The 13,033-nt window shown below is 57.2% G+C and overlaps 1 protein-coding gene across 4 annotated transcripts in view; it reads left to right on the forward strand.

The window, feature by feature from the left end:
• Nucleotides 1–1,690: 1,690 nt before the first annotated feature.
• The window catches only part of Adam11 (ADAM metallopeptidase domain 11), a 19,078-nt gene continuing 7,735 nt past the window's right edge, over nucleotides 1,691–13,033 (forward strand). Inside the window, exons 1-9 of one of the 4 annotated variants that reach the window (XM_021176061.2) lie at nucleotides 1,691–1,975; nucleotides 2,438–2,622; nucleotides 10,187–10,263; nucleotides 10,436–10,502; nucleotides 11,601–11,686; nucleotides 11,806–11,881; nucleotides 12,287–12,353; nucleotides 12,417–12,480; nucleotides 12,827–12,901. In XM_021176061.2, coding sequence (XP_021031720.1) covers nucleotides 12,340–12,353; nucleotides 12,417–12,480; nucleotides 12,827–12,901 — 153 coding nt within the window. In that variant the 5' untranslated portion in view covers nucleotides 1,691–1,975; nucleotides 2,438–2,622; nucleotides 10,187–10,263; ... (2 more) ...; nucleotides 11,806–11,881; nucleotides 12,287–12,339. Of the gene's footprint in view, nucleotides 1,976–2,437; nucleotides 2,623–10,186; nucleotides 10,264–10,435; nucleotides 10,503–11,600; nucleotides 11,687–11,805; nucleotides 11,882–12,286; nucleotides 12,354–12,416; nucleotides 12,485–12,826; nucleotides 12,902–13,033 lie in introns of those variants that run through there. The other 3 variants (XM_021176060.2, XM_021176059.1, XM_029483940.1) reach the window with 3 other exon arrangements.

Genomic DNA, 13,033 nt, shown 5'->3' on the forward strand with positions numbered 1-13,033 from the left:
ACTGTGAAGAGGCCCCCCTTAGCCTGTCTGAAGGCATTACCTGCTCAGGGCTTGCCAATGGGTCATGGCACCTAACACAGAATGGTGGGATGGACAGTCACCCTGAGATCTGGAATACCAAGAGGCTTAGAAGTGTAGGAATCAGATGTAGCAGTCACCTCTGGCCCTACAGAAAAAGAAGCAGAGGTGGGGACAGGTCTGACCAGTGAGCAGTGGGGCCTCTCATTTAGCAGCTTGGGGACATAGAGTTCTGTAAAGTGGGGAGCGCAATCTTGCCCTCCTGAGGAACTAAGTCTCAAGGGAATACCACACAGGGGGCCCTTATACCGGAAGCCCCTTCACCCAAGCATCCCGGAGATTTGCAAGATGCTTCCAGAGTGAAGGAAGAATTTACTTGGTTTTGCTCAGCATCTGGGGCTGGCTGGAGTGGCAGGTGGTTGGGGATGGGGGGAAGTCACCTCATTCCCAACATTGATGTCAGCGCCTCCCGGGAAATCGCCTTCTCACCTCTCCTGGGGCCTAAAATAGAGCTGGGGGATGGGGGTGCTGTCACAAGCTAAAGGCAGCTCCCCAGTCCCCAGCAGAGGCCCTGAGGGAGCAGAGGACCCAGGAAGGGGTTCCCTGCATCCACTCAGTGACCTGTGGTTCCAAAGTATTGGTATAAAAAAAACCCACTGCGGTCTGGGAGATCAGGATGGGGCCTAGCTGTTGTCACATGACCATACATACTCAGTCCCCAGAGGAGCATCACTAACCAGAGACATGGACCGGTGTCATGCCCCACATGTCCAGAGACATCTCAGTTAGGTATTGGGGTATTAGGACCTCACTGAGAGGTCAAAATCCCAGTCCCTCTCACTGGGTTTATCATGCCCAAGAAGCCCAGGAACTGGGTTGAAGGGTCAACTGAGACAACTAAGCTTGTGGTCACATGTATTTCTGACCATAGACCAATCTGCAGGGCTCTACGGAACTTCTGCTCCTTAAGATTGGGACATGGGAGAGAAATGGAGCAAGTTGGCCTTATATAAACGACCCAGGTAGTTTGTGTTTGGTTTAGGAAGAAGGACTGAGGTGCCCCACGAGGAACTCAGGAGCCCTGAAAGAGCGTCAGGAACCTCTTTGTCAAGAGAAAGCAGCCTAGGAAACAGGGTTTAGATTCCCTGTGTAGGACGGCTGGGCTGCAGTGACCTCTGCCTTGGATGATCTAGGGATCCTGGAGGAAGCACTGAGGAGTGTGTGTGTGTGTGTGTGTGTGTGTGTGTGTGTGTGTGATGGTGTTCAACAGGACCTCTGCCCTCCCTGACACCGTGCCCTGCCTTCCCAAGTGCCCAACCTTCCACCAGCAGAGGCCTGGGGCTGGGGGTACTCCATTCAAGAGTAGTAAGTCCTGGAGGTGAGCTTGGGCCATCAGCCACGCCCCACACCCAATTTCCCAGATGGGACATCAGAGTCAGACCTCAGGGACCCTCTTCACCTGCCACCCTCCACCTGCCAATCTAGTGGTTGCAGCTCCTAGTGCAAAGGGGTGGCTGCGGAGGGGTCGCAGGATGGGTGCACCTGCCAAGGGAGTGCCCTGAAGAGGTGGTCTTCAGGCGGTGCCCCTTTTGTCCTACCGCAGTGGTGGCCCGGGCCCCGGCTAGGGGGTGGGGGCGGGCCCAACGCTCACGTGCTTTGCCGCTCGCCTCTTAACCCGGCCCCGCCGCCCCGCCGCCCCGCCGGGATGGCCGCGGCCAGAGCGCACTGAGCCCCGCGCCGCTCGCTCGCGACCCCCGCCCGGCCCGCGCGCCCGCCCCGCTCGCCGCCGGCGTCGCCCGCCCCCGCCCTCCTCCCTCCCTTTCTCGCTCCCTCCCTCCCTCCCCGCGCCGTTCGCAGCCGCAGCCCCCGGACCCAGAGGATTATGAGCGAACCATGAGGCGGCTGCGGCGCTGGGCGATCGCGGCTCTGCTGCTGTTACCGCTGCTCCCCCCGCCCGGTGAGTGACCCCAGCCGCCTGGCCCCTGCCCCCGCGCCCCTGGCCGGTCCGCGCCCCAGGCGTTTGCAGCGGTTTCTGGTGCAGCCACATTTTCCTGCAGGGCTCTGGGTGACAGCCGGTCCCGAGCTCGGGAGGGTAGGGGAGTGGGAGAGAAGGGAAGGTGCTTCCACCCACCTGTCCGGATCCGACCGGCCCTACCGCGGCCATCCCCTGCAGCTGGCCGGCAGACTCTGCAGGTCTCTGCGGGCTTGGGGGGGGGGGGGCAGTCGTGACTGTTGGGCAGAAGGAAGCTCTCGGCCCCCTCCCCGTGGGGTTCTTCCCTCAGCAAGGCAGCCAGATCCTCCCACCCATATGCCCACTGGGCTCCAAGGGCCGCGATCGAGTGGGGGCTGGAGCGTGCCCCCCCCAAGTCTCCTGCCCCAGGGAGGGCATCTGCCTGCAGCTATGGCCTTGTCTCCTCAGGTCTTGGGGCCCTGGGTCCCAGAGGAGCTCTGCACTGGAGGAGCTCAGCCCATGTGGGGAGCCCAGAGAGTCCAGAGGGCTCCGAGGTCACAGAGCCCAGCCGACTGGTAAGGCAGAGCTCCGGGGGAGAGGTCCGAAAGCCACAGTTGGACACCAGGGTCCGCCAGGATCCGCCCAGGGGGACGGTGAGTGTGGCTGGGGGTGAGGCCAGGGGGCTGGAGCAGGCCTCACAGCCCACAACAGTCCGCCAAGTAGGCAGGGTTCGGTGCCACCCGCTGAGGTCGCACCATCCTGCAGCTTCCCTTTCTGTGTAATGGGCCATCAGGTGGGGCTGGTGCCCAACAGTAAGAACACCGGGACTCTCCAGCTCCGGGACTCTCCAGCTCCGGGCCCCTCCCCTGCCGTGCACATCAGTAGACACTGGCATGCTCCGGTTTCAGTTTGCTTGGGGTCATCCTTCAACCACCTCCCACTGCCCACCAGAAACAGTGGTTCTACCTAAAACAGGTCTTGAGGGACAGGATAGTACCCTGCAGTCAGGGATTCATGCTCTGATGTCCCACCAAAGGCACCCCTCAGTGGACTTTTCTTGGAACAGCGTGATGTTTACTCCTGCCTCAGTTTCCCCGCTGTGCACACACAGGCTTATCCTTCTTTCCCCAGCTGAAGTTGGGGCCTTGCAGAATGACCTGAGGCCCAGGATTCATCTGCAAATTGCTGGCTCTACCTGTGCCTGCTCTGTCCCTTCCATGCTGCTGGGCCCCTGCCCCCCCCCCCAGGAAGGTTAGGAATGAAGGAGATTAAGTGCAATTAATAATTAATTAATATCATGTGAATAATAGCCATCCAGATGGAATCGTCATTGGGCATGCCTTAGCACTCCGGGAGCTTGGAGCCCAAAGTTAGCCAGGCCAACCGGGGTGGCAGAGGGCTGGACAGCCTGGCAGACACAGGAGGTGTAGAGAGACTCAAAGGAGGGGCAAAGCCAAGTCTGAGAAGTTTGGGGCATCTGGGAGTGGTGGGAGGTAAACTGGGCTGCATAGAGGGAGGAGGGGAAGGGAGGAGACTGGCGTCTGGCCCTGCCTAATGTACTTGGTTAAAAGCCCTTAAGGGGGAGGGGGAGGAGAGGTAGTTGGGCGGTGCAGGGATGGGGAATAGTTGAGAATGGAGTGGAGCAGGAAGAAGCATGCATAATGGATGGACTATCACTCAGGGCTGTGTGGAGGAGGGGAGGGGAGGGGGCTAATGGTCCTGAGTTGGCAGCTGCTGCAGGGGTAGGGATGGGGCTAGAGACCAACTTCAGCGCCCACTCCAGCACCCAGGGAGACAGCTGAATGAGCCTTGGGGATGTCCCAGGCCCAGGGGTGGGGTATCCTGGTTGTACTATGGTCCCTAGCGTAGCTTTCTATGAACTGCGAACTCCGCAGCGCACTTGACCCGGCCTGACACCAAGTCTCTGGCTGGAGCTTCCTAGGGTGTATGTACATACTATGGGGTCAAGGTATAGTTGAGAAGCACAAGGGATGAGGGGGGGTAGGGGCTTTAGCTCCGTAGGCTGTGACATCCGCTAGCTCTTCCTCAGGACAGCAGGCCTGGGCTGTGGGCAGAGAAGCTGTAGAGCTGAGCTGGGTTCTTTAGATGTTGTTCTTTTGGGTGGATGTGTTGGCGTGTGTGTGGAGCCGGGTATAAGCAAGTGACTGAATCCAGCACCTAAGAAGTGGCCAAGGCATGGGGTGAGAGTTCTGTAGATCGGGTTGTTCTTGTTTCCTGTTGTTTCTCTGGGCCTGAGACCCCCTTAGGGACCTCATGCATCTTCCCCAGGAGAACCACTTGGCATTCTGGTGTCCCCATCCCTTAGGTGCCAAAGGCAGGAGACCTGTTCAGGTGGTAAAGGCTGTGAAGGCCACAGGGCTGCTTTGGGCCAGGCACTCTGTGTACCTTTACATCTGTTTCTTTCCACAAGGCCGTAGGCAGATACTTCTGTCTGCCCCTCTGCAGATCAGCCAATTCAGACCCAGAGAACCTAAGCCACTTGCCCGAAGTTAATAGACCTTCAGCGGTCACAGGAATAGTGTTCCCCCTCAAGCCCAGGGCACTTTCCACTGGACTGTTCTGCCTCTAGAGATTTTGAAATTTAGGCCCAAGGGACAATACCTCCAACTCTCCCCCAAGTCAAAGACGGAAGAGCAGAGGAGATCAGTGCATGTCCAAGAATTCCCCAGACTGAACCAGGCCCTGACACCTCCCCACCACTGCCCCCTCACCCCCAGGACACACACACACCTGACACTGCTTCCCAGGGTCAGAAGTTGAGGATGGATGGAGCTGATGCAGGTGGAGCCAGGACTCAACAGGAAGTGTTCTGCCTCTACCCAGACCCTGTCCCAGAGGTCACTGCACTGTAGGCTGGGCCTCAATGGCCAGCATCTCTGGTGATGTAGAGGGACAGAGGCCTGTGCTAGCTATGTCTGCTGCCCATGTCTGCTTTCTGAGCCTCATCTGAACTTGATTCTTAAACTAGGAGGGGATGATAACTTGAGTCACAGTCCTCGCTAGGTAATAGCAGTGGGAAAGGGTTTCATGTACTTGGGTCCCTTTGTGGAAGGCAGGGCTGGGACCGGAACTAGACCCCAGATGTCACCAACACCCCTTGCTGGGGCAGACCTCCTCAGCTGTTGGATGTCTGGGTTGTCTGGTGTTCACCGGAACTCCAGAGACAAAGCTTCCGTCTCTCAGATGTGGCTCTTTCTACCGAGGCTCTCATTTCTCTTATTTGGAAGAAGATTGGGCCTGTGGCCTGGAGAAGTGAGAGAACCCAGAAGCCAAAGTCTCAGAGAGCCTGCAGCTGGGGGAGGGAGACAAGACGCCATGATGCACAGTTAGATTGGCATCCACGGCAGAAGTGCATCCGGGCAAAGAGTAAGCCAGCTGACTGAATCCTTGGGCCCATGAAGCTGTTGTGTGGATCTTGCCCGGCCCTTAGAAACCCAGCCAATTTGGGGAACCAAAGAGAAATGAGGCTGTGGGCAGCAAAGTCGGGACCCAGGGTCCAAGGCCTGCAGACAGCTCACCTGAGCCAGGCTGTCCCTGAGAGAACCCATTCAAGAGCTGCCAGAGCCACAACTGCTGTGCAGTGTTTTTGCACAGGAAGGGGGGGGGGATGAGTAAAGTCCCAACCCACACGAGACAGACACAGGGAACAGCAAGGTCAGTCAGGGACCCAACCCCCCCCCCCCCCGAGACAAGACCGTGTTGTGATTGGCTGCTATGGCTGAACAGCAACACAGCCTTTCGTGGGTCTTGAGGAGGAGGGGTTCTCTGGAGGGGACAGGTGGCTGGAAGCCAAGGACAGGGCATTTGGGGGTTACCTGTCCAGCTCCAGGTGGGAATTTAAGGGGAGCATCGTGACATCTGCAGTCCTCCCACAAGACACTGGCCTGTGGGCCTGGCCTTATCCAGCACCCTCCTGGCTGCCTCGAGGAGCCCAGCTGTCCAGAGTCTGTCCCCAGAGGGACTGATGACCCTGTAAGGAGGTGACTCTGTCCTCAAAAATTTAGGTCAAATCCAATCATCGGAAGTTGTGCACCTGTTCTCCTTGTCTGTGGCCGATGCCCTGTTGATGAATGGAACCTGTCCACCGTGCTGGTGACTGCTGGGTGGAAGGAAGGGGGTGGCTTCTGGATGGGGGGCTCCCAGGCAAGGCCCCCCCCACCTCTTTGGCTTCTTCCCATTCGCTATCACCCAACCCCAAGAGTGTCTGCAAGCACATAGAGTGTGGAATGACCCTCACAGGTCACTCCACGCAGATCTGGAGCACCAAGCCCCCTTCCTGTCCCCATCCACAGGAGTTAAACCAAAGAGGTTTTTTTACCCTCAAAGCCCAGTTCAGCTTCAGCCTGTGGAGGTTCCTCACGTTGTGATTACTGACCCTGACTGTAATGGTGTGCTGAGCTGAGTTTCACACCACGCTCATAACACCCATTTTAAAAACTGAGTAGAAAACCATTAAAGGTCATTAAAAGGTGAATTAGTGATTGAATGTGTGTGGGTGTATATATATCCATGTCTATATATGGTGTATGTTTATGTGTGTGTGAGCATGTTCTTTTTAAAGATTTATTTATTTATTATATGTAAGTACACTGTAGCTGTCCTCAGACACACCAGAAGAGGGCCTCAGATCTCATTATGGGTGGTTGTGAGCCACCATGTGGTTGCTGGAATTTGAACTCAGGACCTTCAGAAGAGCAGTCAGTGCCCTTACCCTCTGAGCCATCTCACCAGCCCTGTGTGAACATGTTTGTATGTGGATGTATATGTTTGTGAATGTATGTGTGCATATATCTATATGGGGTCTGTGATTATGTGTGTGTACATGTTTGTATGTGTATGCATGCTTGTGAGTATATGTGTGCATATATGTGGTTTGTGATTATGTGTGTGAGCATGTTTGTATCTGTATGTTTGTGAGTGTATGTGTGCGTGTCTGTATGAGGTGTGTGTGTGTGTAAACTGGACACTTAGAGCTTAAGAGCCGTGAGTGGACTGATGCTTCTGGGGACTGGTAGGCTTCGGCCCCACAGAGGAGGGCTGGGGTGGGGGGTGCTGTTCAGAGTCCTTGTGGGGCAGTGCCTGGAGGTTGTGGGGAGCAGGAATCTGCAGCTCCAGTTTTCTGGGGCAACCTGGAACTCTGGCCATCTCTAGCAGCCTTGCGTACCAACCACTGAGAGTCTAGGTCTGAGGCCTCCATCTTTCTCTGTGCCCTATGATCTGGTTGGGGCATGGAGAGAGAGAGGAGAGAGAGAGAGAGAGAGAGAGAGAGAGAGAGAGAGAGAGAGAGAGAGAGAGAGAGAGAATATGAGGTGTGGCCTGCCAGAAGTAGGAGGAGCCTGGGAGTCAGGGAGAACCTGCCACAGGAGAGAGTCAGGTGGAGGGACAGTCACCTGCCAGACACCACAGCTGACATGCAGAAGCATCCTCCAGCCCAGGAGAGATACTTGGCCTGGCACCTCCCCAGCATGACCCTGGGCCTGTCACCACCTGGTGTCGCTCCCTGAGGACCTGCCAGCCTGGGGCAGGTTGAGATCAAATGAACAGGACATCTAAGAGCCAAGGTGGCCAAGACGTAAGAGGCAAGTGCAGGCCATGGGGTCATGTCAAGCAGTCCTGAGGAGTGCTGAGCTGAGGTGTCCCATCCCTGTGACCTCGGGTCTGGAGGGCCCTAGGGACTGAAGGTAATGGGAGGAGACAGGGCTGGAGCTGGTGCAGGGACAGTGAGCCAGGCCTGGCAAGGAGAGTTGTTGACTTTGGTAGAACACTAGGCAAAAGCTTGACTGGGGCCTGCAGGTCCTGGAGCCAGCAGCCCTGTGCCTGGGGGAGCCAGCAGCCCCAGGCTGGGATAGGGCTGGGCTTGCTTGATCTGGCACTCCCCTCTGAGCGTGGACAGTTGGGCCAGGCCAACATGCCTTAGTGCCTGAAGTCTCAACTATCTCCCACCACCTATACAGAGTCTCACAAGTCTGCCCCTCCCCATTTTGTCCCCTTCCCCATGCTCCACCCCTCAGGCCTCACTGGTCTTCTCTGTGTCCTATGGAGAAGGGTGGTGTGTCCCACAGCTGAGCCTCACTGGCTGCGGGGGAACTGGAGAAAGAGAGCCCTAGCACGTCTCTCACTGCTGTCTATTGGTCCCTGCTTTCCCATTCGTCAGAACGAAAATGCGGGGCTCACATAGGCTTCTCCATCATCCCTAAGGTTGCACAACTTAGAACTGGATCAAAGGAAGGGGCTTAGAAAGCTACTTCTCCGAGTAGCCAGGATAGCGACAAACAGGGGCAGTCCTGAGGTGGGCAGGGCAGAGGTACCCAGGCAGAGCTGATGGAGAGAGGGCCAGAGCCAGGCCAGGCATGGGGGTGGGGGTGGGAGACAGCAGACTTAGCCAAGTTGAAGGCGAGGGAGGGGGGTGGTAGCAGGGACTCCTTGCCCTTGATATTCTATTCTGAGCCTGATCGATGCTCCTGGGGGCTTAGGGTGGGGCTTGGAACCTCAGACAGCCTGGGATGGGGTGAATCTATGTCCTTGGGGCTCACAGGTCTGCCTTCACAGGCCCTGGCCTTTGGTTCCACATTGTCTGCATCCCCACCCCCACCCCCCGAGGCTCCCATGGCTGTGGGCTGACTTCCATTCTTGTCAACTTTCCAGAAGAAAAAGCTTGGAAGTATATTCCTTGGGGTGGTAGGTCAGCCTCTATTTTTTTTTTCTTTTAATTTTTCTCTCTTTTCTGTTTGGGGTATAAGGTCTCAGCCGCCAGGACAGTATAGAACTATGGAGCTGAGGCTAGCCTCGAACTCATGATCTTCCTGCCTCATCCTCCTGGGATTGCAGATTGCATCCCCCACACCTCTAACATGTGCGGCCTTGTGCCTACTCATTCATCTCTGTGTGTTGCTCGGGTCTGTCAGGAAGGGCAGAAACCACTGGCTCACAAATATGGCAGTGCTCATAAAGAGTTTAGACCACCGCAGGGGCCCTAAGCAGTGCACAGGAAGAATTAGTTATAGTAAGGTAGGAGAAGACTCAACTAGGCATGGGCTCTGAGACCTGGTGGCCTGAGTGTCAAGGGCTCTCTCTTCCTGCAAGGTGCCCTCTTACACCAGAGAGTAGTCAGCCAGCCAGTCCGAACCGGACTTGCTCCAGAGGCATCTGGAGGTCTGTCCCCTAAGTAGATGGGATACGAGTAAGACTCTGGCCCCTGAATTCAACCCCAGACATTTCTTTCCTGTGCTTGCAAATGATTTGGAAGACCAAAGACTTGATTGTCAGGATTTGAATGGAGGTTGGGCTCTAGTTGTGTACTTAAAGTGGTTGTAGCTCAGTCTATCTCCCCTCCCCTTAGCCCAAGCTCTGCTGCCCTTCTGGGTGTGTGTGTGTGTGTGTGTGTGTGTGTGTGTGTGTGTGTGTGTGTGTGTGTGTGTGAAACTTTCCCTTCAGCCTTTGATGTCTCGCTTCCCCCACCCCCACCTGGCAGGCAGCTGGGCATCCAGGCAGAGAGGGCAGCCATGTTGCTCAGGCCTAGTCCATTACCATAGCAACTTGGAGCCTCCCAGCCCCGCTGCATATGCCCCTTTGAAAAATTTATCAGGAATACTTCCGTGTTTAAAAATTAACCGTTGGGTTGAAATATTAAAGATGAGCTGCTTTGGGTAGGCAAAGGGCAATGGATTGCAGGGGGGGGGGACCCTACCCTCCTGTCAAGGTAGCGCCTGCCCTTGCCCAGAATCGGAGCCCCAGTGGTCAGTCCCCATGTGTCTGGAAGCCCAAGTCTTCCTGGGTAGATTGGGGTTGGGGTAGCCAGGGGCCTGCTCCCCTTCCCCTGTCCAGCCATGAGCTGAGACCTTCTACTTTTCCATGGTATGTCCGGGGGCTTCATTTTGTTCCACTGAAGCTGGGTGGCCCTGTCAACAGCTCTGAGAGCCTAACACGAGGCCATTGACAAGTCTAAGCTAACCCCTTCTCTGTCCCTGATTTTCAAGACTAACCCAGAAAGCAGCCAGGGAGCAGAAGGTTCCCAGGACCTGGGTGGGGTGAGTGGGCCGTGGCCAAGGTTCAATGAACAGCTCCCCCTGGGACAGGAGTCTCAAAGGACAAGGACCCAAGAAAGGGGTCTCCTCAGCTTCTGGGGCTTGGCTGCCCCTCCCCAGGGTGCCTCTGGGGTTCCCCACCCTCACTTCAGGCTGCTCTTCCCCTTGCCAGCCTGTGCACCTGGCCCAGGTGAGTTTCGTCATCCCGGCCTTCGACTCAAACTTCACCCTGGACCTGGAGCTGAACCAGTGAGTATGGCCTGGAGCCGGAGGGCAGGCAGTGGGTGGGCACTGGGCAGTGGGGCATGGCTGGCTGGGGGGCACTGGGGGATATAGATCCTTAACTAAGGTGGGACCTAAGCAGGACTTGGCTTCACCGAGTGACACCCCTCCCTGTCTTCCTGCTACTTTGCGGTTTCAGTCACCTCCTGTCCTCGCAGTATGTGGAGCGCCACTTCAGCCGGGAGGGGACAAGACAGCACAGCACTGTGAGTGTCTTTGGAAGGGATCAAGTGGATAGAGGTGCTGTTCGGTGGTCACAGAGGCAAGGGTGGGGCTGTAGGTGTGACGCAGTGGTAGAGAGCCTGACATGACACCAGCAAAGAGGAACACTGAGGACGGAGAGACGGATGGCTGGTGGAGGGGTGTCAAGGCTACACTCAGCATGGCCAGGTGTCTGGAAAGCCCCCGCCCCTCCCCGCCTTGAAGGACCTGCAGTTAGGAAGGACAGACTGGGTGGTGTGGGGCCCTGAGCCCCACTCCCACCCCCAGCTTCAGATTAAGGTCTGAACCCCCCACCCCTTGCATTCGGGGTCTTTATTATGTCCCCGTAGCTTTAGAAGGGATAGCAACCCCTCCTTTGTTTGGGGAGAGCTGGGGACCACACCCAGGGTTTTGGGTACGTCCTAGGCCGAGAGCTCCACTCCTGAGCACCACCTCCGGACCAAAATGTCTCCTCTTGTTCTGGGAGTCCCAGATGCCTGGCACACTAGGGTCCCAGTCCTGGAGGCCCTGGAGCCTGAACAAAGATGAATGAGCATCTATAAATAGCTTGCCCCCCCCCCCAAGCCTGTTCTGTAACTGGAGCACAAGTAATTCTGCAGGAAGCGGAGTTGGGAGAGGCGGGTGCTGCTGGTGTCCTCTGACCTGTGAGCAGGTCCAGAGAACCCACGCACAGTTGTCCAGCTGTAGACCAAACGTGCCTGTGAGCTTGTGTGTGAGGGTTGGTGTGTGTGGGGGGTGTGCATCTACAGCAGGTTCTGGTTAAATGACACACTGTAGGTGACATGCTCAGGACAGGGCCTGGGGTATGGCAGGTCCTATGTAAGAGCCAGCTGTTGGTCTCAAAGGAGTCTGGGATCTGTTACCAGCTCCAACAAATAGCCAGGAGCTGCTGCTGTGGCCTAGTGTCCTCATTTTTACGGGGCAGATGAAGCTGGCCCAGAAAGTGTTAAGAGCTTGCTCACGGGTGACAGAACCAGCTTAGAGCCCCTGGTGTTCCTGAGACCACAGTCCCTCCCCTGTACTGTACTGCTGCCTCCATGCTGGACCAAGGTGTCCTGTTCACAGCTTTTCCCACTTCACAGGGGGCTGGAGACCACTGCTACTACCATGGGAAACTCCGGGGCAACCCACAGTCCTTTGCTGCACTCTCTACATGCCAGGGGCTGCAGTGAGTGGGGGAGGGTATTCGGCAGCAGGGGGGTGGGGGGCAGTGAGTGGGGGATACTCGGCAGCGGTGGGGGCCTATGCCTGGCCCAGCATGGTGGCGAACCGTGCCTCTCTCTACAGTGGGGTCTTCTCTGATGGCAACCTGACTTACATCGTAGAGCCTAAGGAGATGGCTGGGCCCTGGGGACCCCCACAGGTAAACAAGGCTGGCAGAGCCTTCCTGCCCTCCTTCTGATGGCCATGCTGTGACTGCCCCCGACAGCTGTGGCACCTCCTCCCCCGCCCCCTCCAGTAACCTCAGCCCCACTGCCCTGGATGACTCCAGCTCTGGTTCCTACCTTCTGTGCCCCCATCTCCAATGTCCCCTCTGTCCCCCAAGTGACCTCTCACTGGGCTCCAGTGTCCTTTGCCCCTGTCTCTCAGGGCGCCCCCAGGTCTTGACCCTGGAATCTGAGCATCTGGGAGATCAGATCCGACATGGGAGCTCTGGCCAGTTCTGGGTCATCCCCGGGGTGGGGTGGGGGAAGGGCGGGAGCTGCCCCCAATCTGGGCTCAGAACAGATCTGGTTGGCTCCCCAAGAACTAAATCCCCTCATTGCAGGGACCCCTTCCCCACCTCATTTACCGGACCCCTCTCCTCCCAGCCCCCTTTGGATGCAGGGAGCCAGGTAAGAGAGGGGAAGGGGGTGGGGCTGGACGGCTGGGCCCCTCTTACCTACTGTTCCCCACAGGCTGCCTGTTTGCTGTCCCTGCCCAGTCTGCTCTCCCCAACCGGCCCAAGCTAAGAAGGAAAAGGCAGGTACGGGGCCCGCACAGCCTCGGGCTGCAAGACCTTAGAGATGGTCCAAGGCAGGTCATCCCCTCCTATGGCTGGGCAAAGGAGAGCTCACAGCGATGAGGTCAGGGGCCAGGAAACTATCTGCAGAAAGAGCCCCCTCAACTCTTCCCTAGAACTGGTGTCTACACAGGTCCCCATTTTGGGGTCCTCTGCTCTCATTTCCAGGCTGGGAGGGATGGTATTTCCTGGCCAGTTGGGGGCTGGCACCATCCCTGACTGGGGACGAGAATGCCCCCTCCCCACAAGTCTACCCATGGTTTGCTCATGGAGGGGACTGATTCCAAGTGCCTACCCGCCCTCCAGGTCCGCAGGGGCCACCCCACAGTGCACAGTGAGACCAAGTATGTGGAGTTGATTGTAATCAATGACCACCAGCTGGTAAGTTCCCGGGCTAAGGGGGACCCCCCCCCCCGGAGGAGGGGCCCGGGGGAGCCTTGCCTTCTTACTCTCTCTCTTTCTCTCTCTCTCTCTCTCTCTCCCTCCCTCCCTCCCTCCCTCCCTCCCTCCCTC

This window comes from Mus caroli, chromosome 11 (assembly GCF_900094665.2).
Source record: "Mus caroli chromosome 11, CAROLI_EIJ_v1.1, whole genome shotgun sequence".
Classification (NCBI taxonomy): domain Eukaryota; kingdom Metazoa; phylum Chordata; class Mammalia; order Rodentia; family Muridae; genus Mus; species Mus caroli.